This window comes from Aquarana catesbeiana, linkage group LG05, assembly GCF_042186555.1.
Source record: "Aquarana catesbeiana isolate 2022-GZ linkage group LG05, ASM4218655v1, whole genome shotgun sequence".
NCBI classification, from domain to species: Eukaryota; Metazoa; Chordata; class Amphibia; order Anura; family Ranidae; genus Aquarana; species Aquarana catesbeiana.
The window spans coordinates 55,787,135-55,813,116 of record NC_133328.1 but is presented as its reverse complement, the minus strand read 5'-3'; the positions used below and the strand labels follow the sequence as shown (position 1 = coordinate 55,813,116).

The window sequence follows — 25,982 nt, the reverse complement described above, 5'->3', positions numbered from 1 at the left end:
GGGTGGCTGCCTACTGGCTGCTAATAAGAACATGAGTCATATATAGCTTTAGGTATGGAAAGTGAGCTAAAAAGGAGACTGTAGGGTCGCCCATACCAACATTTTGATGTAAAAGTAATGGAACAGATTGCTATGCAAAAATGTATGCAGGTCCTTTAGTCTAAATGTCTCTGCCTATACTCTGGTTTCAACGACCTAGGCCTACAGTCTAGAGTGGCCAGGAACTAAAGGAATGGGGTGAATTATTAACAGTAAAGGAGAAGTTCCTGCAGTTGCTGGACTTGTACTCATTTTATTCAGTGTAATGAGACCTATGTTTCTTAATTTCCTATAATCCTAATCAGGGTTTTCAACCAAACAGAGGGTCACTATGGAAAGGGACAACCTATACCAATGGATGGCATGCTGGTAAGGACAAATATTTATTGGGCCAATCTTTATTTTCCTAGCATCAAAAAAGAGAAATAGGGAGTGCTGAAGTTCAGAACAGGCAAAATGACCTGTTTCTGCAATCTATCAATTCTCAGATGAATGGTAATAAATGCACACTCATATGGAAAATTCCCTATTGCATCCAGAGCTGTCACTGGAGATAGCTTATATAAGGTTTTTTCTCTATAGAGGTGTAGCTTTTATGGAGATTCTATGGATTCTTTATTTATGTATTGAGGCATTAAAAGCAAAGGCTACAGGACTGATTTTCCCATCAGTTGTCAATAAAATGAAAAAAGGATTTCAACGCAGCCTCCACAGCTGTGCAACACTGCACATGTGCCACATTGGAAAAGGGATGAGGGTGCAATAATACATGGAAGTGTTGCATAATGGTTTGAATCAAACATCAAATAATTAGCATATTAGACTACTAGAGGCTCCATTCCCAATCCAATGAGATTTTAAGTTTACAGTCACATGACTATAAATAAAAGCTACATGCTCTTGTGTTTGTAATTGAGCATCTCTTTGTCATATATATATAGAGAAAGAGAGAGAGAGAAAGTGAGAGGCATACATACATTGTTGCTCTTGTGGTAACATTAGCACCCCACATTCTCGCAATTAAAGAAAACAACAACAAAAATCAATAGTAAATAAAAAAAACAATAAAAATATATAACGACTAAAGAAGTATAATAAAGCCTCCCACTTGGAGCACTCCTATACAAAACTTGGAAAGAAATCAAATAAAACAATAACAGCCACTGAGATATATGCAAAAGTAATGATTTAATGACTATAAGCAAGACAAAGCCATAGATTTGTGCTTCCTTTGCAGACTGGAGACAATGAAATGATTAGCCACGTTTTTTTTTCTTTCAATACAAACAATAATTATTCTTTAAAGAATAAACGTGTGTGTAAAAGGAGGGGGGAGTAAGAAAGGGGCAAACAGTTAAAATTATAGAGCAAAAAAAAAGTGCGGGCTATTTAGATGATCCTTGGCATGTCTGCCTACTCTCATCTAGTCATTGCATAATTTAGAAGATACATTATCAACTGCCTGAACATTTGGGTTTTACTTCTGTGTAGCCAAGACAGTCCAGTAACCAGAGCTGCGTTCTAATTGGCCCTTATTCACACACGTGATATTCCCTATCCACACTCAAACGCAGTACCATTATTACATAATATCACAACAGTTGGCAGAGGGTGGTAACAACTTGACCAAAAAAAAATACAAATAAAAAAATAAAAACCTTCTGGAGATGTTAAAACATGTGCTAGTTGCAGCTGGACAACTGAATAGACTTTTGAAAGTTTAACAATCTTTTTCTTTATGTGTGCATGAAAACACAAAAATCTTCATTATAGTATTTATAAATATATCATACAATACTGTCTTCCTGTTATGTCAATATACCAATATGGCATTTTACAACCAGCATAATGCCAACGGATTCTTACAAAAGCGAATCACTTAAACAAGTCAGTAAAATAAACGGTAGTACCCGCTTTTTTCTTTTTTTTTCCTTGTTTTTTTTTTTTTTTTTTTTTCTTTTTTTTTTTTTTAAGACAAAGATTGTAAAAAAAAAAAAAAAAAAAAAAAAAAAGAAAGTTTATCTAACTTTGATCGATTCTGTGCAGCAGCACATGTCCCCTTTGACGCCAGATGGGTGGGACATAAAGAGTAGCTGACCCCCCCCCCCCTCCCTCCCCTCCTTCTGGCAGCAAAGAGGTCGTTCAACAATGCAGAAAAAAAGAGAAGGCTAACACAATAATAAATCACTATTCACAGTGAAATGGCTACATAGGACAGTCTATGTATTTCCTTTCCGTTGGATGATAAAGCACTTAGATTTGAGAAGATGACAGAAAAAACGCTCTATAGGTCCACAAAATTACTTTAACAAAAAAAAAAAAAAACAAAAAACAAAAAAAAACAAACAACAACAAAAGATTGTGGTGAAGTTAGCCTGGAGATAAGAAAACATCCAAGGTCGTCCTGACTCCAAACCAAACATACTTGCTGTGTGCCATGTCTTTATAATACATCCAAGTTATTGTAATTTCCAGAGCTGAATTTCCCAAGGAGCTTTCCGCAATAGAGTCCAAGGTGAGCTACCAGAGATAACCACAACCCTCTTCAAGGGGCAACTTATATCCACAACAGAGGTCAGGTCCTCCTCCAAAGTGACTTTCCAGGTCCACAATAAAATCCACTTAGCCAACCACTGTAGATCCAGCTTGTCCCCAATTTCAGGTTTCATATTTCCACCGAATATGAGTAAAAACACGTAAAAAGTATTTTTCTGTTTTATGGAAACCAAATATCCAGATAAAAAACTCCACCCTGACTCGCTTCCATGGCCATATGGAGGATTCACTAGAAAAAAAAGTAAGCGATTGGGGCAGTCACAGAATATTAGCATCTATAAAGCTTGTAATGGTATGAAGTTCCTAGTTCGGTTGTGTGTTGCTGGTCTCTACTTGTGTGGCCCCAGAAGTACTCCTTCACCCGGATGAAGTGGCAGAGGAACCGTTAAGAGATATTTTCCTGGCTCTGTTGATGAAGGGGTTCTGGTGGTTGGAGCTGGGAGTGGAGCTGGTCCCATTGATGGTGGTGGAGATGTGGGGGAACTGGGGGTGGGGCGACTGGATCGGGGTGTTGGGGTTTGGCATGCAGGCGGAAGTGGAAGGCACCCCCCCTGCGGGGCTCCCCGCTTTGTCGCTGCCAGAGTCACTTTCCAGGTCCCCGCTGATGTTGTTCAATCTGTCGGCAGGGTGGCCAAGTTTCATCCGCTTACAGTTAGGTCTCACACGGTACTTCAATGGAAGAGGTCCGTTCTGTGGGAGAAGAAACAGGTCAGAACAGACAGTTACACACCTCCCTACTAAACCTATTGAACTCCAACCTAAGTCAATGGAAACTAGCAAGGTTCATATATGCCATTGTTACTCTTAGGTGCTAGATTTTGGCCATTACCCTGGCTTCATTACAGACAAAAAAGTATGCAAGCAGTAAAGTCAAAACTTCTAATCAAAGATCAGGATGACAAAATGGGATTGATTCAAGGCTGGGACAAAGGGTGGGCAGGAGGAACAGCTGTCCTGGGCATGGTGAGGATTTGGGGAGGGTTGTGCTAGAAGGGGTGATTTGGAGGGGGGATTTGTACTAGGAGGGTGGATTTGTGTTTGGAAGGGGATTGGATGGATTTGAGGTAGGAGGGGAAATTGGGGGGGGGGGGGAATTAGGGCTAGGAGAGGTGATTTGGGGGGATATGGGGAGGGAGAGGATTTGAGCCAGGAGGGGGATTTGTACTGGAAGAGGGGGGATTTTTGTTTGGGGAGAATTTATGCTCAGGGAGTGTGAAGTTTAACTTTTTTTTTTTGGGGGGGGGGGATTTTTGCTGACATATAATGCTCATGTGTTCTTTTTAGGGGGGAAGTGGCGTCAGATAACCTTGGATGTTGGAAGTCAGCAGACCTTCCCCTCATTCACTGAGCTCTGGAGCAAATTCCCTTACAGTTGCCTTTAGTAAACCAACCCCTAAGAATGTGTGCCTTTAAGACTACCTGCAATGGCAGCTCTTGCATTTCCTAAATGAACCTGTACTGCCAGCAATACTGAGATTGACCTTTCTCTGAAAAGACGGTTGCCTGGCTGTGTCTAACAGGCATGAGAATCATGAATCAAGTAAATTCCTGACCTGTATAATTTTTCTGGATCAGATACTAAGGCAAAACTAAAACCACTGGATCAGCCAGACAGAGATCTAGTATTTTCAGGAGAGGTCAGCTCTTTTCTTCCTTTAAAATTACAGACTCAGTTAACCTATTCTGTACCTTTTGTAATGGATGGCCATTTTACTGATTGACATTCTTACAATGTGTCTAGGTCCACCACCTACACTTTAGCAGAAATAAGGGTGTTTCTATTGTAGGGCTTCGATGCGGACCTGACTGTTTACAGCATAACTTCATAGATTGTATTCCCCCATAGGAAAGGTGGTACTGTCATCACACTTGGGAAGTGTCATTTGACCAATCTAGGTGTAATGGGGGATAGGCTGAACATTTCTGCCCAGAGCAGCAGATGCTTACCCTCCTCCACGTGTAGATGTATGCGATGTCCATTAAAGTGTAATAGTCTTTCAGGGGCTCCTCTTCATACATCACATCGATCTGCCAGCAATACAAATACAAGAGGTCACCATTAAAATGACAGGAATGTTTAACCCGTCCTTCCCCAGCTCCTGCCCCCCAGAGTACAACATCGCTCCGAGCTATACATTGTATCTTCTATAGAATTATGTAACCCTGGGGACATGGGGCTCACAAGCAAGGGGTCTCTTTTTCACAGCATACAATCACCTCTCTGATCTCCCCTAAACACAAATATAGGTGCTTGTGAACACACACACACACATATATACATACACACACAGTATCTCACAAAAGTGAGTACACCTGCACTTTTTTGTAAATATTTTATTATATCTTTTCATGTGACAACACTGAAGAAATGACACTTTGCTACAATGTAAAGTAGTGAGTATACAGCTTGTATAACAGTGTAAATTTGCTGTCCCCTCAAAATAACTCAACACAGCCATTAATGTCTAAACCGCTGGTACAAAAGTGAGTACACCCCTAAGTGAAAATGTCCAAATTGGGCCCAATTAGCTATCACTCTCTCATACTGGTCATGGGCAGTTCAACATGGCACCTCATCGCAAAGAGCTCTCTGAGAATCTGAAAAAAATAAATTTTGCTCTACATAAAGATGGCCTAGGCTATAAGAAATAAGATTGCCAAGACCCTGAAACTGAGCTGCAGCACGGTGGCCAAGACCATACAGCGGTTTAACAGGACAGGTTCCACTCAGAACAGGACCTCACCATGGTCGACCAAAAAAGTTGAGTGTATGTGCTCAGCTTTTTAAAAAAAATATATATATCTAGATATATATATATATATATATATCTAGATATATATCTATCTAGATAGATAGATAGATAGATATCTATATATAGAGATATAGATATATAGATATATATCTATATATCTATATCTCTATATATAGATATATATATATCTCTATATATATCTATCTATAGAGATATATCTATCTATCTATCTATCTATCTATCTATCTATCTATCTATCTATCTATCTATCTATCTATCTATCTATCTATCTATCTATCTATCTATATAGATATAGATATAGATATAGATATAGATATAGATATACACACACACACACATATATAACATATATATATAGGTACACCATACCTGGAAGGTATTAGGAATATCCATTTTACTTCTCAGAAACTTCCGCAGATGCATGACAGTCATTGCAGCGGGACAGCGCAGGTACCGCTTGTCATTGGCCTGGAAGGGAGAATACACAAAACGATTATCCACGATTATCCACTTTTCCAACGATGAGCTCCCAGTATGCCCAGCTTGTATGATAACATAACCTCATATTATTTCGCATGACTATGATAAGGTGTTTGTCTTTACTAAAAGAGTGGAATCTGTTCACCAAGCACAGAGTGTTTACTTCCAATCCCAACCATTTATTTTCTTTTCTTCAAAGTGAACCCCTTTACAACTTGAACATGGAACAAATCAGCTTAGCATCACCTTATTCACTAACACACACTACATCATCGACCCGTTTAGTAAATAACCCCAATGTGTCTCTCTGGGTTACATTTCTGAGCTTATCTTTGGAGTGTAAGTGATCCTCTTTATTGAAATCTATACAGCCTGAAGAAGGGACCTCGGGTACCCCGAAAGTTTGCATCTTGATTAACTTAAATTATAGCCAAACGTTTTGCTCTAATCAATGGCAAACACCTATAATATTCTACAGTTGCAGAGCTTCTTTAAGCGGCATATACCGGTAGGTAGAAAAATAGCTCATTGGACAGCAGGTATAGTAACCAAAACCATCTAGTCACATATACTAAATTACAACTAACCTGCCAGGAAGAAACACACAAGCTGCCTTCCATGATCTCCATCATCACCTTCCAAACAATATTAGCGGTCTGCTTTTTATATCGATCCCCTGGTTTCGATAACTTGTCTCACACAAGCTAGAATGCAGACAATGACGTCTGACATTTCCCAGGTCCACATACTTATTTTATGGGTGGTGACAACAATAGCACTGAAGCCAGAGGATCAACATGACAGGTAACCTACATTGAAGGAGGCCAGCTATGGAAGGGTTCCTATCTAGCAGGTTACAAGTACAGTGTATTGGAAAGATGAGTAATATAATATTAGAAGCAGTGGGGTTGACTGTTCACTTTGAAAGGGAATTCCCCCATAGCTTAGTGAATGTACTGAAGTTCTTCTGACTGCCATCATCTAATCCTTTGCAAGAAAAAATGTCGTTTTATCCCTTGCATTTGATGGGTATGCTATGGACAGAATCTTCTTAAAGTGTGTACATTGTAATACAATGAAGTATAGTTGTATTCTATATAGAGCTGATTCTCTTGAAAGGGGTCACCGGATATTCTATGGGGACGTGGAAGCTAACATACTCCAAGTAGACACTATATAATGGGATACTACAGGAACCTAAACCGGTGTCACAGTTCTTATCAGTTTATAAGAACGTCTGTACACACATACTGATTGTTGTGATTACATCGTTTAACCTCTTTGTATCCGTGAAAAAACAGATTTATAGGTGTGTGTGTGAGAGAGAGAGAGAAGAGAGAGAGGGGGGGAAGGGAGGGAGAGAGAGGGGGAAGGAGAGAGGGGAGAGGGAGAGAGAGGGAGAGAGAGAGGAAGAGAGAGAGAGAAGGGAGAGAGGGAGAAAAGTGAGAGAGAAGGAGAGAGAGAGAGGGGGGGGGGAAGAAGAAGGAGAGAGAGGGAGCAAGAAGGGAGAGAGAGAGAGAGAGAGAGAGAGAGAGAGAGAGAGCGCAAGAAGGAGAGAGAAAGAGAGAGAAGGAAAGTGTAACAAATATGTTATCCAAATTTCAGTAAATTGTAGTAGTAAAGGTTTGATAGTTATGGTTGGATTGTATATATTTTAAACAAGCAGATTTATCATAACATTGTGACCCTTCATCAACGTTCCGATGGGGAGTAGATCGCAAATGGTTTAGGATAGAATCTATAAACGCTGACATATTATATAATTTTTTTTTAAGGATTTTGAGGACTCTCTTGGGCATATTACATCACAGCAATACGACCGGGAAGACCCCATCTACCCAATCATTACAGGACACACAATTGTACAATCAGCGATTGGACGATATTTACCTCCTCCTTCGTTTTTTCCTTGTCTTTGTTCCCTTTACGATCCACCCTGAGAACACACAAATAGTTAGGACTCCTCCACCCAAATCTGTGTCATTAATATCACTCATCTGAGCCAACACTTCATATAACTTACCGGGTCTGGTCAAAGAACTCGATGGATAAACTGATAATCTCATCGTCTGTGATGATCCTTTTGTCTTCATCCGCCACCTCCCCCCGGTCCTCATTGGAGCCATTTGCCGCTAATTAAACAGAAATAATGTCACTACAGAAAACTCATAAGGTCACACATTTTATATATATATATATATATATATATATATATATATATATATATATATATATATATATATATATATATATATATATATATATATATATATATATATATATATATACAAAGGAGGATTATTAATTCATTAACCTGCAAGGCTATGCTACTGCCGTTGCCTAGTAGTCAACAGTTTAGGCTATTGAACAGAAATCGGTTGTGCAAATCATTGTATCTGTGTTCTTAATAAACATTGCAGCACATGGTAACTATATTTGAAAAAACAAGTGTTTCATATCCAAGACAGGTCATCTTTAGCTGGCCATACATCATACAGTCTTAGGTGTCCGTTTATGAAGCAGTGATCAGCGGTGATCCCGAGGATCACCGCTGATCACAGTCCATAAACAGTTTATGAAACAGTGATAATCGGGGGAGAACATGTTTGAACTTGTTCTCCCGCCGATTATCTCTACACACGGAGAATCCTCATTGAATGACACAGTAACGGCCAGTTTATGAAGCTGTGATCTCACCGCTTCACTGGCGATCTGTGTCAGAATTCACACTCCCAGGTTCACCATCTCAGAGGTGGTGAATCGGGGAGTGAAGAGGAAATCTGGGGGGATCTGAGGGGGAAGGAGGAAGATTTTTAACTTCCTTATGCCTTGTTCAGACCCCCCAACACTGTAAGCATGTCCCCCTGTCATATTTATGTGTATACATATTTATACATATATACATATAATGTGTATATGTATATATATATCATGTGTGTGTATATACATGTATATATAGTGTGTGTGTGTGTATACATATGTGTATAATGTAGGGGGACACAATATTTTATTAACATTAATCCACGCCGTTGAGCAGTGATAATTTATCACTGCTTGATAAACTGACATCTGGTGCTGTAATCTCGTAAAGTCTCACGAGATTCCAGTATCAGGGGACGTTCTCCACTATTTGAAGCATTTGTAGATCACTTCACTCCTCCAAAGGTGAAGCGATCTACACCGCTTCATAAACTGGCACACAGAGGAGAAGATTCTTCACTGTGAATGCCGGAGAACGAAGCAGTGAATAGATTTCACTGCTTCATAAACGGACACCTTAGTACGAGCTCCTTTAGATTTGCACACCCACGTAATAGGAGGACACAGTCAGGTCCTTGCACTGCTGCTAGTAGATCTAAAGAAGATTGTATATAATAGTGTAGGCCACATGATCCGACTACACCAAGCATAGTATGAAATGCAATCCAATACAATCTACGAGGATCTGCAGAAGATCCCCTTTTGTGTTTCAAGAACAAAAATCACCAAAAAAAATACATAAAAAGCAGAAGAAGGAAATGTATCAACCACAGGGAAGAAGGGGAAGGCCATAAAGAGGACCTGTCCTGTTCAAGACAAAGATGGGCAACTTTGTTTCCAGAACAAATATCACAGCTTGCCAAAAAAAGTGCAGAAGAAGGAAATGTATCAACCACAGGGAGGAATGGGGGAGGCCATAAAGAGGACCTGTCCCGTTCAAGATAAGGGTGGCCGACTCACCAGCTGCGGTAGGATGATCTGCATAAAAATCTCTGCGACGTTTCATTTCATCTACAAGAGAGCAGAGATGGCTTTATTGAGGCCGGTCATGTCTGAAGGAAATCCACACGAATAAATCGATATTTCATACTTACTTTTGAAAAGCCCTGGCACCAACTTGTACACAATGTCTTGAAGGGTTTTGTCTGCCCTACAAGGAGACAGGAGGGAGGAACAGAATTGGTGGTTGGACAAATGATAGAACTTTGACCAAGGCTGTCTTAGGAACATGGGACAATGGAGCCTGAGACATCCTCAGCAGAAACACAACCTTCATCAAACCAAGGCACAGTGCCTACCTACCTGATATTCAGCAGGGGTCTGGTCTTGTGCACCTGGACATCACAAATAGGGCAATACTTGCTGGTCTCCAGATAATGCACAATGCAAGTTTTACAAACTGTATAAAGAAAGCCAAGAGAGGTGGTTGGTTACTGACAGGGAGAAAAGTATGCAAGGCAAAAAAAGGCAATGCATGCAATAATATATCTATACATACACACCACTAAGACTACAGTTAAGGGCCACAAGACCTCTCTTAGAATCCTTAAAGAGACCTCTTAATACAAAAAAAGTTTAACATGGCATGTGTTTTGTATGGCTTCACTCACTGTGTAATGAGGAATACATTATTCCTAATATTTTAAGGAAATGATAAATGAAATGCCCCATGATTTAGCAATCATTTGGGTTGATTTACTAAAGAAGTACAGGCTGTTCATGAGACTGTATGTAAAGATGTGTTCACTATAATATCCAAGTCTAATATGTATGGGATAGTAATTAAAGAGGATTCCTTTCTAGCAATGATTGTGATTGGGTCTTCATTAGTGAACACTTCTCTTAATTTGCCATAGCATACCTTGTGAGCTGCCCCCCTTTTCCTTTGGTATATATATATATATATATATATATATATATATATATATATATATATATATATATTTATTTATTTATATTGTTTTTTTGTTTTGTTTTTGTTTTTTGTTCTTATATTTTAAGGATGGGGCAAGCTCACAAGGCCTATTCCTTGTATAAATAATACGGACAGACATACAGACAATGTAAGACACTAACAAACACACAAATAGCACCCATGTATAGATAGACACAGACAGACAGACAATGTAAGGCACTAACAAATACACAAATAGCACCCATCTGATATACAGTATAGATAGATAGAGGATCACAAATATACACACGCACCTATCTATACGAACATTAATTGAGACAGATCTAGAGATAAATGGACACTCAATACAGATATGTATCAATAATACCTAAACCTTAAATACAAGGAACAACTCTTGACCAAAACCAAATACAGCAAAGATATGTGCAATGGAAAAATAAACACAACACAGATCATACAAAAGCAAGACACACTGGGGATAATTTACTAAAATTGGGGACTAATCACTTGGCAAAGTGCATTTACACTTTAGTAACAATTTACATAGTATAGTGTTCAATTGAAATATCCATTCACGTGTAATTGGGAAAGTAGAAAAATACATGCACACACAAAAATCAAGGATTGCTTGTATGTTTAGATGACCGAAATTAATGCAACGTTACCAAATTCAATATGCTAAGTAAACACTCATTTTGCAAAGTGAACATACTGTATACTTTGCAAAGAGATTATTCTGTTAAGTGAAATCTCTACTGGTTTAGTTATGAGGATTTTTCCAAAAGGATCCACAAAATCCTCATCTAGAGTACTACACTCCTGCCTTCCTAAAAAATCTTTACAGGCCATCCTTCTCCTCCATTAATACACATTAGAATAAACGAGAAAATAATTATAACAGAGGACCTATAAGAAAAGCTAGATAATATGGCAGTAAAGAAAGGCTTCAAGACTTCCAGATTTTAAACTGGTAGCACTTCTATAAGTTTTAAAAATGGAGATCACAGACTTCAGATTTGTTGTAACAAATGCATGATCTCCTCTAGCAGTACATTTTTCAGATGGCTCATATTGTGTTCACATTATAGTGAACATTTTTATTTTAATTGCTCTGTCCAGGATTCAATGTTCTGTGTAGTCCTAGGTTCAGAGAAATGTACCGATTTAGTAAAGCACACGTTATCATCCATCTCTCTAAAGCCTCCAGATTTTTACACTCAGGAGGACCTAGACCATGAATAGCAGCAGGACCAGACTCCAGAGAATTCAATGCAAAGAGTAATAGCGACACAACGACCAGGGCGTTGTACATTGGGGAAGTTGCCCACAGCAGAGTCCTCTGAGCTAGCACTCTTTACAATCCCCCAGCTCTGATAATCCATCTCTTTACTTACAAGAATGCAGACACTCGATGATGGTCGTAGCGTCTATGAAGTATCCTCCACAGAGAACACACATCAGATGAGGGTTCAGCTCCGTGATTTTGATCCTGGTCGTCCGATGCATGATTGCTCGTTGGAAAGGCGTTTTCTCTCGTTGAAACCCTGCAGAAAACACAGCCAGTAATTCACAGATGGCCCCCATGTATCAATGCACTGAGAGAGGCTTTTCTTAACAAATCGCACCCAGACAATGTAAATGAAGAGTATTCCCTGCAAGCTAACCAGGCAATTATAATTGTAACCTTCTGCCACACACATCCCGACATAAATGAAATGAGATCTTTGTCAGCCATACTATGAAAACAGACTACAACTGTTACAAAAATGAATGAGTCGTCATTGTACCAGATATATATTTACATCATGGCTTTTAATCAGACAAGATGGGGTTGATTTACTAAAGGCAAATTGACAGTGCATATAAACCAGTCAGCGTCCCGATTTTATTACCAAAGTTTAGTTGAACAAGCTGAAGTAAAAAGCTGATTGGCTGCAATGCCCAGCTGCACCAGACTTTGCACTCTCCGGTTTTAGTAAATCAACCCCACTGTATGGTGATCTATGATCACATATTTACAATTCTCCATAACATATCAATTTCACAATTCTCTATGTGTAACTTTGTATTTATAATGAGCATAACTGTACATCCAAAATTCTATCTATGTAACGTTGGGATGCTCCAGGTTTAATAAATCTACCCCTGTGCTCTTTGCAAGTGCAGTTGCACCCTACAAATGCATTACTCCAAAGCTTACTAAATGAGATGAAGCTTCACTTTGCAAAAGATTACCCAATCACATGCAAGGCAAAAAAACAGCAATTTGCTTGCACGTGATTGGGCGTTGGAAATCAGCTGAGCTTCTCCTTATTTTCTAAGCTAAGGAGCAGATGCCCTTGCAAAGTGCACAGCATATTTGCCTTTATGTTTCTAAGGATGCCGACGCACTGTTTAATCGCCCCAATTAAGCAAACTAGAAATTAATGTGCACCTCAGCAATGATGTTCTGGCCCCTGTGGCTCCAGCAAGCTGGAAGATGATGGCACCCAAGGCAGAACGGGTAGGAGAACATATAGATGGGGTGCAGACCTAACACAGGGGTCAGGAATGGTCTACCCACTGGGAGCTGCCAGCTAGACTATATTCACCACCATGAAAGGAGCACATTACAGTGTGCTGGTGCCCAAGCTGCAATCCTCCCGTTACTATGGCAACCTACACTTACACTTGGCATGCTGCCACCGCCTGGAGATGGGGAAGGAAACCCAGGCATGGAGTCAAACAGAGGTGTTGGGGGTGGGGGTGTCATATACCTGCAGGGGAGGAGGGCACTGCTATTTAACTCTTTCCATCTGCCCGCTGTGCAAATAGCAAACCTTAATCGCCCTCCTAGTCAGAACCACCCAGATCATTTACTGGGATCACCTAGGAGGCAGCAGGCTGCGAAAAGGCAATACAAGCGCTGCAAACTAGATCCACATGTGCGATCAGTAGATCCCCAAATAAGCGCAGGCCAATGGGGGGAGCTGCAGGGGCTTATTAAATGAACTCAGCTCCTATAGCTGGAGAAATCGGGAGAGGGGAAGCAAAGATCTTTCCAGGAATACACGAAGGGATCCAGAGAAACAAACCCATCACAGAGATCTGAAGTGCAGGGGGCGGGTGTGGGGGGCGAGCAGGAGAGGGGAAGGAGCAGAAAACTAAGAGGCGCCCAGTACAGTTCAGGGAACAGACAAAGAGCTGAGAGGGAGGGAAGGAAGGAGAGAGCCGGGGTCATACACACTGCCTCCACCCACTTTCTACACACCAGGAACAGGGGGATCCTACTTCTGGGGGTACCTCCTAGCACCCTCCTTCTACACACCAGGAACAGGGGGATCCTACTTCTGGGAGTACCTCCTAGCACCCTCCTTCTACAAAACCAGGAACAGGGGGATCCTACTTCTGGGAGTACCTTCTAGCACCCTCCTTCTACACACCAGGAACAGGGGGATCCTACTTCTGGGGGTACCTTCTAGCACCCTCCTTCTACACACCAGGAACAGGGGATCCTACTTCTGGGAGTACCTTCTAGCACCCTCCTTCTACACACCAGGAACAGGGGGGTCCTACTTCTGGGAGTACCTTCTAGCACCCTCCTACACACCAGGAACAAGGGGATCCTACTTCTGGGAGTACCGTCTAGCACCCTCCTTCTACACACCAGGAACAGGGGAGTCCTACTTCTGGGAGTAGCCCTTGCACCCTCCTTGCCCACACTAGGAACAGGGGAGTCCTACTTCTGGGAGTACTTCCTAGCACCCTCCTTGCCCACACTAGGAACAGGGGAGTCCTACTTCTGGGAGTATCTTCTAGCACCCGCCTTGCACACACTAGGAACAGAGTGATCTTACTTCTGGGAGCAACCTTCTTCTACACACTTACACACTAGGAAAGGGGGGGGGGTCCTACTTCTTGAAGTAGCCCCCAACCCCCCCAGCACCACCCTGCTTGGTTATTTTATCCTGCATGACAGCCAAGGATTTGTGTGCACCCCCTTCCCAAAAAAAAATCTACCGCAGCACAAATAAAAGTGGCAAAATCCTTGAAATTTGCTGAACCCCCTCCTATGTATGTACACTACAGCTGACATGGACAGCTGTGAATGAATAGAACATAGCGACCCCCAAAAAATAGGCAGCCGGATATTTCCGACTCTACCACAGCCCAGGTGGGCGATACTTGTAGGAGACAAACATATTCAACTCTGATGGGCTTCAAATATGCTGACCCCCTCCTATGAATGTACACTACACCTGACCACTACACATCACAGGGAAGGGAGGACAGCTGTGAATGAAGAGTACATAGTGACCCCCCCCCTCAAAATTAAGGGGACAGCCGGCTACTACCGGCTCCACCACAGCCCAGGGGGTCGATACTTGCAGAAGACAAATAAATAAAAACACATTCATGAGCAGCAGAACTGGAACGATCAGAACCGATGCGATCTGCTCGGGGCAAACGAAAAAAAAAAACTTTTATAGAAGTGTACTGGAAGTCTAAGGATCAGAGAGCTAAATTCGCAAGAGATTCGCAAGGGGCATAGCAAAAGTCGGGAGATAAAAGACTCAGCAGAAGGGCAGTGGGAGAAGACATATTTTATCTGAGGACAGCTTAGGGGTAAAAAAAAATTATATTATATTATATGTCTAATATTGTACCTGTAATGACCAGAGCTTTAAATTCACAATTCTCTCTATGTAACATTGTATCCATAATGATCACAGCTTTACATTCACAATTCTCTATATGTAACATTGTATCCACAATGATCACAAATTCTCTATATGTAACATTGTATCCATAATGATCACAGCTTTACCTTCACAATTCTCTATATGTAACATTGTGTCCATAATGATCACAGCTTTACCTTCACAATTCTCTATATGTAACATTGTATCCATAATGATCACAGCTTTACCTTTACGATTCTCTATATGTAACATTGTATCCATAATGATCACAAATTCTCTATATGTAACATTGTATCCATAATGATCAGGTTTGCCTTCTCCCTATATGGGACATTGTATCTGTAATTACCACAGCTTTACATTTGCAATTCTCTATATGTAGCCTTGGAGTTGATTTACTAAAACTGAAGTGTGCAAAATCTGGTGCAGCTCTGCATAGAAACCAACCAGCTTCCATGTTTTTTTTTTTTTTTGTAAAAGTTTAATTGAACAAGCTGAAGTTTGAAGCTGGTTGGCTACCAGGCACCAGATTTTGCACTCTCCAGTTTTAATAAATCAACCCCAGTCCACGAACTGGAGGAGCTCACTGATGAACAGCTTTGGCAAACAACCCACCTTGGGATATTAAATGGTGGTTATGCTTTCAATTGTCGACCAGGCAAAGTACACGCTTGTCCACCATCTACATGGCACATTCACCCTCCACATCTCCAGTTCTCCGCCAAAAAAAGGTGCCAACTCTGCCAATCCTCAACCACCTGAGCAGCTCCGAGTAGACCACCAAAGCCTGGCGACACAAATAGGATAAATACCAAAAAAGGTCCAAATGCCCCAAAGACAACTATGGAAGCCAGTTAAAAAAATAAGCAAAATGCCCTCTCTGCTCATTAATGCCAGCTACAAAACTCCAAATGCCAAGAAAACTTTCCAAGATCAAGCAATTTACCAGCAGGGACTACTTAGACATTACACAAATACCCCAATACAATACACCATTATATCCTGTATTCCTCTAATTTCACGTCACACACAAGGAATCCACGCACAATGTATTAATTTATCCCACCTAGACACAACATTATGGGGTTTAACTGACACTCCAACCACTGCTCCCAGGCATGTGTGGATTATTATTTTCTGAAACTAGTTAGAGAGAAGCCAATGGATTTATCTCATCTGATCTGTCAAATTTCCTCCTGTCCTTGAGATAGTGATCACCCTAATCTGACTATTAGGAGGTGATCTGGGCATTGTCATTAATCACAAGGGATCCTATTTAGGAACAATCTGAGCACCTTTCCAGGAAAATAATCATATTCACAGATCAGATTTGTACAGAGGATCAAAGGCAGCAATAAACGTATGAGAGCATTTAATACAATATAATACCATTCCAGACAAGACAGAAATGAAATGTAACAACGAAGTCTTGGAATGAAACCTTTGTTACGGGCCTGTCAGTAAGGAAAGAGGGAGTGTGGGGAAAAGCAGGAAGCCAGTTCTCTATAAATCTGTTAAGGCTACATTGGGTTAATGTTCAGAGAGTTGGAGCCATGAAATATATCACTGACATACAAACAGAGCTTCCACAGCTATTGTCAGCCAGGGATCCTGCTATAGAAATGGCACGGCTAGTTTATGAAGCAATATTCCAGAGCTCCCAGGCTGCATATTTACAGATAAGAAAGGATTGCATTTAATAAATTGAACAGGAGAACACATATGCAGAAGACCACCCCTGCTACATACAGAGTAGCATTTTTGTAACATGTCATTGGAGGTCTACCCCCTTGCTTGGACCAAGAGAAGGGGATAGACCTGGAAACACTGTCCTTAAACAAAAAAAACAAAACAAAAAAAAAAACGGTAGCTGCAAATAAATAATAAATATGTACAGTGCTCAACTGTTACATGGGAACCAACACAACTACAAGCACAAGAGGACAGAGTGGGAGCAAAGTTATGAGCATGATCTGAAGTCACCACTTACTCCCCAAGCATTATTCTCAGCACCCGACAAATACAAGTGAGCAACTTCAAGCATGAGCCAGTGGAAGCATTTATCTAAAAAAAAAAATACAAACAACAGCTGAAGCAGTGTTTTCCCCTCCAGCTCTCCTGTTCCTTTATGGGTCATTATGCAAAGTATATGGAAACATGGCAGGGTGACCACACGGTCACCCCACCGGCACTCTGGGCTTGGTCACAGAGCAGCCAGTTTTTTTTTTTTTCTTGATTTTCTTTTTTTTTTTTTATCTGCTGGAAGAATTCTACAAGGGCTCTCATGGTGTAGTGGAACAGGGAAGGCCAGTGAGCTACTCTGGCAAATGTGATTTACTGTCACCAGCAAAGCACCCCTTAGCAGCAGCGGAGCTGAACCAAGCAATAAGCTCTCGCACAAAGGAGGAGGATGCACATGAAATGACAACTGTACACACAATATTATACAAATCATCACAGGGGTGCCTCTCCTATTGCTTCCTCCTTTAACTGCAATACAAACAAAGCATGCTACCCACAAAAAAATACAATATAATAATATATATACATATGTATTATAATTATTATTTATATTTTGGTTTACACACACAGAATACAACATTGGCATACAATACCTACATTTGCTTTGTCACTGATTGGGCAACGCAGCAGCAAAAAAAAGCCCCAGGGGGTGGCAAACTGACCTATGCAAGTGGGCTACATGGCTTTATCCAGGCAGATGGCACATTATGCCCACCCTGGCACCACCAGCCCCATTCCTTGCCATGCCAGGCTAGCCCTACTACCAAGTCACGGGGGTGGTGGTGGTGGGGGGGGTACAGCTGGCAAAGTGGGGTGTAAAAAAAGTCTGACATGGAGCAAGGGGGAGGGGGCAGGCTGACATGTAGCAGAAGAGGTGGGGGCTTGAATACACAGGGAGGGAGATCACCAGGGCTCAGATTGGGCAGCCCAGAAGATGGCACCTCTGCTCGCTCACGTGCTCCCTTCCACACTCACCAACCTCAGCACCCCCACATCTACCTGTGTTACCCCCCCCCCCCTCCATTGCCAAATTCCAGCATCCGCACCCCACCCCCTCACTCCCCCCTCCTCTTTATTTACGTACAGCAGACAAACACCCCCCTCTCTTCCCCCCCTCCCCTCCCCTCCGCCAGATCCCCACCCCCACCCAGGAGGGTGCACATACCGTGGGGTGCCGATCGGGGTGGCTGCTTGCTTGCTGCTGCTGGGGGGTCCGGGGACAATGCAGTGTCGGGTAGAGGGGGGGCGCTCAGCGGATGAGCAGCAGCCCAGGGGCGGCCATCTTGAGCCGATCTGCAGACGCTGTCAGTGCGGGCACTGCGCTCATTTCCCCCCCTTCTCCAGGCCAGCCGGGGGTGGGAGATCCCCTCCTTCCCCCTCCTCCTCCTCCGGCTCTTCCTCCGGACCGGACCGTCGCTCCCGCCTCTTCTAATGCCCGGATCCGGGGGTTGATTACACCATCCTCAGCGCTTTTGTCTTTTTTTTTTTTTTTTGTAGCTTGCTGCTGCTGCTTGCACCGGAGCCGATCTCGCTGCTTCTACTCCCGCTTGCTCTGTGCGCCGCGCGAGCCGCCCCTTATCCTCCGCGCGCCGCCGCCGCCGCTGCTGCCTGTGCTGCCTGTGCTGCTGCTGCCTCTCCCGGGCTGCTCGGGCACTCCGCTCACTGGAGCCTCACACTGGAAACTGACACCGTCCCCAAAATGGCTCAGAGTCCGCCCGCCCCGCGCCGTCACGTGGTCTCATTCCTTAAGGGCGGCCTGGGAATTAGTGTACACACTGCACTCACAATGTACACACACACACTGCACTCAGCACCGACACACATTCTTCTCTGCAAAGTCCCCCCCCCCGAATTTCTACACCACCCCACTACACAAAGGTTACACAAAGCACATCCTATTACAAATCCAGGCTGATCAGGGGGCGCCCGACAATTAATTACACCCCTGAATTGAGGAAATAACTCTGAGGCTGGGTGACAAAAATAAAATCATTTCTAGAAACCCGAAGTGGGTGATTAAAGTGACCCTGGGGTGCAACACATGGGCATCGCCTGCCATGTAACAGACAGTTGTGCCAGTTTTATAATTATGGCGTACAGTGTGCATTGCCTATAATACAAATGGCAGTTGTGTGGTTTGGGGTGTCATAATTAAGGGACAGAGTATGCATTGCCTATCATACAACGGGGGGTTGTGTCGGTTAGGGTGTCATAGTTAATACATAACAGTTGTGTTGGTTGGGGTGATCATAGTTAATACATAGAAATATGCATTGACTTGAGAAAGGGCAGTTGTGTGGGTTGGGGTTGTCATAGTTAATACAAAACAGTTGTGTTGGTTGGGTTGGTCATAGTTAATACATTGAGGTTGCATTGCTTGTCTTGTAACGGGCAGTTATGTTAGTTGGAGTGTCATAATTAAGACATATGCATTGTCTTTAATAAAAAGAACAGTTGTGTTGGTTGGTGTGTCATAGTTAGTACATAGAAACATGTATTGCCTTTTATAGAAAGGGCAGTTGTGTTGGTTGGGGTATCACAGGACACACATGTATAGGGAGTGCATGCTACAAGCAAAAAAATATAGAGAGAGAATAATGGAGCGTCCATAGATTCAGCAAAGAGTGGCTCTTTTATATGTAACCCGAACAATTTAAATAAATCATTGTTGTAAGCGCTGAGTAAACAGACAGTAGGATCTTTGTCTGCATTTGGCAGAGTTGAGGGATAGCATACAGGGCGATCAGGTCTATATATAATAGGGATCACTGTAACTAACTGCAACATTGTGTCTCAATGTAACATCAGTTATAAAAATGTATGTACAGTCCGGGCTGAGGCATATCTAGTGCTCAATCCGCAGGAGTTCCAGGTAGTTACAAAAGCCAGCAAGCTGTGACTGTATTGGAGAAGAAGAAGCACCTTGCAATGCTTACTAATGAGTTGGATTTTTTTTATTGTACTTACTAGCAGTGCAACGCTTTACTAAACTGTATTCACTAGAGGTACGGCGCTACAACCACTCCTGTACTTACTAAAGGTACAACGCTGTAATTACTAGAGGTTCACAGCTACAACCACATAGTACCGTACTTACCAAAAGTGTAGCGCTATAATTACTAAAGATATAGAGCTGCGACCACACAGTGCTGACTGTACTTACTAGAGATGAAGCGCTATATTTACCAGCGGTACAGCGCTACACCCACATAGTGCCTGTTGTACTTACTATCTGTACCGCACTGTAAGTATACTGTTCATACTAGGGGTACGGTGCTATAGCCATACACTGCTTACCAGAGCTACAACACTCTAATCATTTAGCACTTACTAGAGGGATACTGCTCCATCCATACCGTACTTACCAAAGGTACAGTATTATAATAATCATATGGTACCTACTAGAGATATAATGCTTCACACAGCACTCTAACCGAATTGTGCTTACACGATCTACATAAAAATACAGCATATCGTAGAGCTACAGTGGTAAAGCCACAGTATACGTATTGTACCTACTAGACGTATTGCTCTTCCACCATACTGTGCTTACTAATAGAGCTATGGCGCTGTAACCATTCTGGGCTTGCTGTATGTGAGGGAGAATTGGCAAAACGAGCTCACTACAAATACAACCCAATAGGCACAGCGATATAACCGGGATGTGTATTCGTGTTTACAACAGCTACAGCGCTACAAACACCCCGTAGTTATATTACATAGAGCAGCGCTAACTGAGCTTAGCAGAGATATGGTAATACAAGCCTACGGTGCTTAGACTGTACGTATTGTACATATTACGGGCACAGCGCTACAACCACCCAGTGCTCACTGAGGTACAGAGCTATACCCATACCGTGCTTACTCGTAGTACAGCAGAATACAGACCATACTATGTCCTGGTTACTCTTAGTGCAGCAGAATACAGACTACACTGTGTCCTTATTAGGGGTACAACGGTGCAACCACCCATTGCATATAGTATTTTTTAGATGTACGAAGGTACAATTATACTGTACTCACTGCATTTACTAAAGGCACGTTGCGGCAACCATACTGTTCTTGTATTTATTAAAAGTACAGCGCTACGGCTATGCTGTACTTACTACTTAATACTGCCATTCTGCAATTACTAAAGGTACGCTACTACCATGCCGTACTTACTAAAGGTATAGTGCTACTGCCATTCTGTATTTACTAAAGGTAATACACTACTACCATGTTGCACTTACTAAGGTATTGTACTACTACCATACTGTTTTTACTAAAGGTACAGCGCTACTACCACACAGTATTTACCACACTGTACAGCGCTACTATTCTGTACTGTACATACTACAATGCAGCATGTGTAATGCACTTAATAAATCTACAGCACTAACAATAATGTACGTACTCCTTTTACAAAAGGTTTATGCTACCATACTGTACTTACTAAATGTGGTACTACTAATATACTGTGCTTATTAAAGGCAGAGAGCTACTACCATACCGTATTTACTTAAGCTACAGCGCTACTATACTGTGTGCCCCCCCCCCCCCCCCCCCCCCATGCTGTACTTAATAAATACACAGGAATACACCAATACTGCACTCACTGCGTTTACTAAAGGTGCAACACCATAACCATATTGTACTTATTTAACGTACAGCGCTTCATCCGATCTGTACTTATTGTATAGTTGAGGTACTTACAGCCATACTGTACTTACCGTATGTAGTAGAGGTACATATATACTAGTTGTGTTTTTCAGTGTTAATAACCATACTGTCAGAACTGAATTTACTAGGGACACGCTACAACCACAACGTATTATCGGGGTAGGAAGTAGGTAAGAGGTAGGAGGGATGGGATGTTATGGATGGGAGTAGCTCTGAATGCGATAATCGTGCATGACCTTGTATTGTGTATGGATCAATCGTCCAAGAGACTTCAGAGCAGATCATAGGGTCAGATTTATTGTATATTGGAGTTGTAGAGCTGTAGTAGCTATGGTGCAGTTCTCAATCCTAGGACGAGGTTTTTGGGCTGTAAGGTATAATTATGTGTAATCTATAAATCTACTACCATTAAATAAAGCCCCCTATACTCTATAAAGACTTTTTTTAATGAGATCTTCGGTGGGTCTGTGATAAGAGCATGAAGGACGTGCAGGACGCATGGACTTCTAGTAACCAATCACATTTAAGCGTGCCGTAGTCGGATATCTTTAGATGATTCTGATTGGTTAATACAGGCGAGTGTTCCTTGGATACCCCCTTGCTCATTGCTTTGTCTTACTCAATTAACTACAACAATCTCATTAACTTTATCCATCCAGCTGTGGGCTACATTGTTACTCTTTTAAATAACAATGTCCAATGAAGACCTGCCTTTGATTTTAGGTGCTACTTATACGATACATTATACGGTGGAGCAGAATAATCCCAATGGAGTGCTGGCCACTGGGAACTTTCAGTGAGCCACAATGGGAATGATTTACTAAAAGAGTAGGCAGAGGCTGTTCACTTAGAAAGGCGAATGTTCACTTTGCAAAATGTATGGCCACATGGGGAGAGATTTACTAAACTAGGAGCACACAAAATCTAGTGCAGCTGTGCATGCCAACCAATCAGCTTATAACTGCAGTTTGTTCAATTAAGCTTTGACAATAAAACCTGGAAGCTGATTAGTTTCTATGCAGAGCTGCACTGTATGCACCAGTGTTAGTAAATCTCCCCCATTGCATAGAATATTAGGTGATGTTGTGTTCACTTTAAATGTGAGGGGGAAAAAATGCTGGTGCATGTTCTGATAATTGAAAAAAAAAACACATTCGCCCTATTCACTAAAGTTAATGAACTACAGAAATACATTTTTCAAAGTAAACAGTTTTTACTCCTTTAGTAAGTAGACCCTAATGCCTACAGATGTGTATCAATGTCTTTATTTATAAATAATATCTTGTAAGTCGTCAACAATGGTATCCCATGGATAATATCACCCAACTGACTACTCATAAAGCGATTGTGTGCAATGTACCACCCATCTAGAGACAACCCAAAGCTGGCCACACGTTATACAATATTCTTGGTCAACTTCCTTTGGATTTACCTTCAACTATGTAGTGCCAAGGGCCTGCCTGATTGCATACAAATTGAAAGTGTTTAGGTTTGACCTCCTATTATATGGTTTTGGTAAATCCAAAGGAAAGTTGTACAAGAAAATTCCATAATGTATGGCCAGTCTTTCCAAAATTAGACAATTTATTCAATTAGAATAAAATCAGACAGGCTCTTGTACAACATAGATGATAATAGATCTGCAGGAGATTGTACAAGCAGGTTGTATAGTGTAAAGCTGGCTACACACTATACAATTTTCTTGTACAATTTTCCTTTAGATTTACCAAAAACATATAAACACTTTCAACTTGTATGCAATCAGGCAGGAGCTTGGCCACACATTATACAATATTCTTGGTCTACTTTCTTTAGTTTTACCTTCAACTATGTAGTGCCAAGGGCCTGCCTGATTGCATACAAGTTGAAAGTGTTTATATGTTTTTGGTAAATCTAAAGGAAAATTGTACAGTGTGTAGCCAGCTTTACACTATATAACCTGCTTGTACAATCTCCTATAGATCTACTCTCATCTATGTAGTACAAGAGCCTGTCTGATTTTATTCTAATTGAATAAATTGTCTAATTTTAGTAAGACTGGCCATACATTATACAATTTTCTTGTACAACTTTCCTTTAGATTTACCAAAACTATATAATATGAGGTCAAACCAAAACACTTTCAATTTGTATGAAATCAGGCAGGCCCTTGCATTACATAGTTGAAGGTAAAACTAAAGGAAATTGAATAAGAAAATTGTATAATGCATGGCCAGCTTAACTCTAAAGAAGATTCTACAGCGATTGTATAGTTTATAGTCAGCCATATACTAACCATACACGATGCTAATCTGGTTGTACAATCTCTATTAGAGCTACTATCAGCTATGTAACACAATAGCCTGCCTGCTTTGATACTAGTTAAATGGGTGGTTTAGGTATGTTGCATATTGCATAGTTTTACTAAAGTATAAAATAAATTGTACAATCAGATTGTATAGTGTATGATCAGCTTTATGCACAAGAGGACAATTCCTAAGGCAGAGTAGACCTAAGCAGCCCTTGAGACCTCTATCATTGGTACAGGCAACTACTGAATGATTATCAAATGATTTAGAAAAACTGGATTAGTTACAGCAAACGTGTTTTATATATTTTCTATGCCATGGATCGGATTGGTTGCAGTAGACAGGTACTCAGCGTTAAGAGATGAATCGGTTAATGCAATTAAAGGTCATTAGTAGAGATAGTGATAGACACAAGGAAATCGTTCCATTCGTATTGCAGCAGATCGGATGTATCCATAGTATGTATACGTTGCTGTATGTTCCTTTGCTCACAGTCTCTGTCGGTCTTCCTTAAATCCAGTGCGACGTATAGGCAGCGGCTGAGCGTATGGAAATGAATGTGTATATAGTGGGGGAGGGGAGTGGGGGGGGGGGGTGCATGCAGTGTACTCGGTGCCAGCACTGCTCACATCTCCTGACAGCACACAGGATTTATGGATTAGCAACCAGGAAATTCTTCAATGGATCCCAGATCTGTGGAGTCCCTGGAAGCACACATGTGCTCGGATCTCACGCTGCTCTCTGGTGGTGGTGTTGGGGGGGGGGGGGGGGGGTTTGGGGTGGGTGAAGCTGGGAGGCCCCAGGCTGGGTGCTCTGTGACCCACTAAAAGAGGCGCCGCCCGGTCCGGGTGAGAGCTGCAGGAATGTCTCTCCGGTACTTCCAGGGGAGGGGGGTGGAGGTGATCATATATATACAGCCGTATTTCACCCACAGCTTTCCATAAACACGATTTCCCTAGCACAGGAGAGACAAACCATGATTGCCCGACTACATCGAAAATTCAGCTGATCATAGACCGTCAATAATTTAAATACAGTCCTAGGATCCGAGTGAGTAAAACCGATCGAAGCTCCTGCAGCCTATATACCTCTTATAACAAAGTCTTGTGGACCAGAACCCATGGTACATCTACATTACAGAGGACACACCATCGGATTTCTGAATTTATAAAACTTATAGAAGCTTCTATATATCTCTTATAACAAGTTTTGTGGACTAGAGCCCTAATTACATCTACATTACTAAGGATACATCATAGGATTTCAAGTTGGATGTTGTATCTGAATCAATGAAACCTATTAAAAGCTTCTATATATTTTTGCTTATTGCAAGTTTTGTGGACTAGAGCCCAAGTTACATCGACATTGCTAGAGATACACTATTGGCTTTCCAGTTGGGTGTTGTATTTTAATTGTATGAATCAATACAACTTATAGAAGCTTCTATATACAGTATTTCTCATAACAGGTTGTGTGCACTAGAGCCCAAGTTACATTAACATTACTAGGGATGCATCATTGGATTTCTAGGCGTTGCATATGAATCAACTTTAAGCTTCTATATATCTCTTCACAACAAGTTTTATGGACTAGAGCCCAAGTTACATTACTGGGAATACACCATTGGCTTTCTAGTTGCCTGTTGTTTCTCAATCAATGACAAACTTATAGAAGCTTTTATCTAACTCTTACAAGTTTTGTGGACTAAAGCCCTAATTACATCTACATTACTAGGGATACGTTATTGTTTTTCTGGTTGGGTGTTGTACCTGAATAGAAAAGAATATAGAAACTTCTAAATACC

At 41.5% G+C, this 25,982-nt stretch overlaps 1 protein-coding gene across 1 annotated transcript; it reads right to left on the bottom strand.

The window, feature by feature from the left end:
- Positions 1-1,207: 1,207 nt before the first annotated feature.
- BMI1 (BMI1 proto-oncogene, polycomb ring finger) lies at positions 1,208-18,990 on the bottom strand. The gene is made up of 10 exons (XM_073629762.1): positions 18,394-18,990; positions 11,919-12,068; positions 9,912-10,008; positions 9,704-9,759; positions 9,570-9,620; positions 7,873-7,981; positions 7,740-7,785; positions 5,739-5,837; positions 4,543-4,623; positions 1,208-3,285 (listed from the first exon to the last, which is right to left on the bottom strand). The coding sequence occupies exons 2-10, from the start codon at positions 12,028-12,030 to the stop codon at positions 2,953-2,955; spliced, it is 984 nt and encodes a 327-aa protein (XP_073485863.1). The 5' UTR covers positions 12,031-12,068; positions 18,394-18,990; the 3' UTR covers positions 1,208-2,952.
- Positions 18,991-25,982: the final 6,992 nt, after the last annotated feature.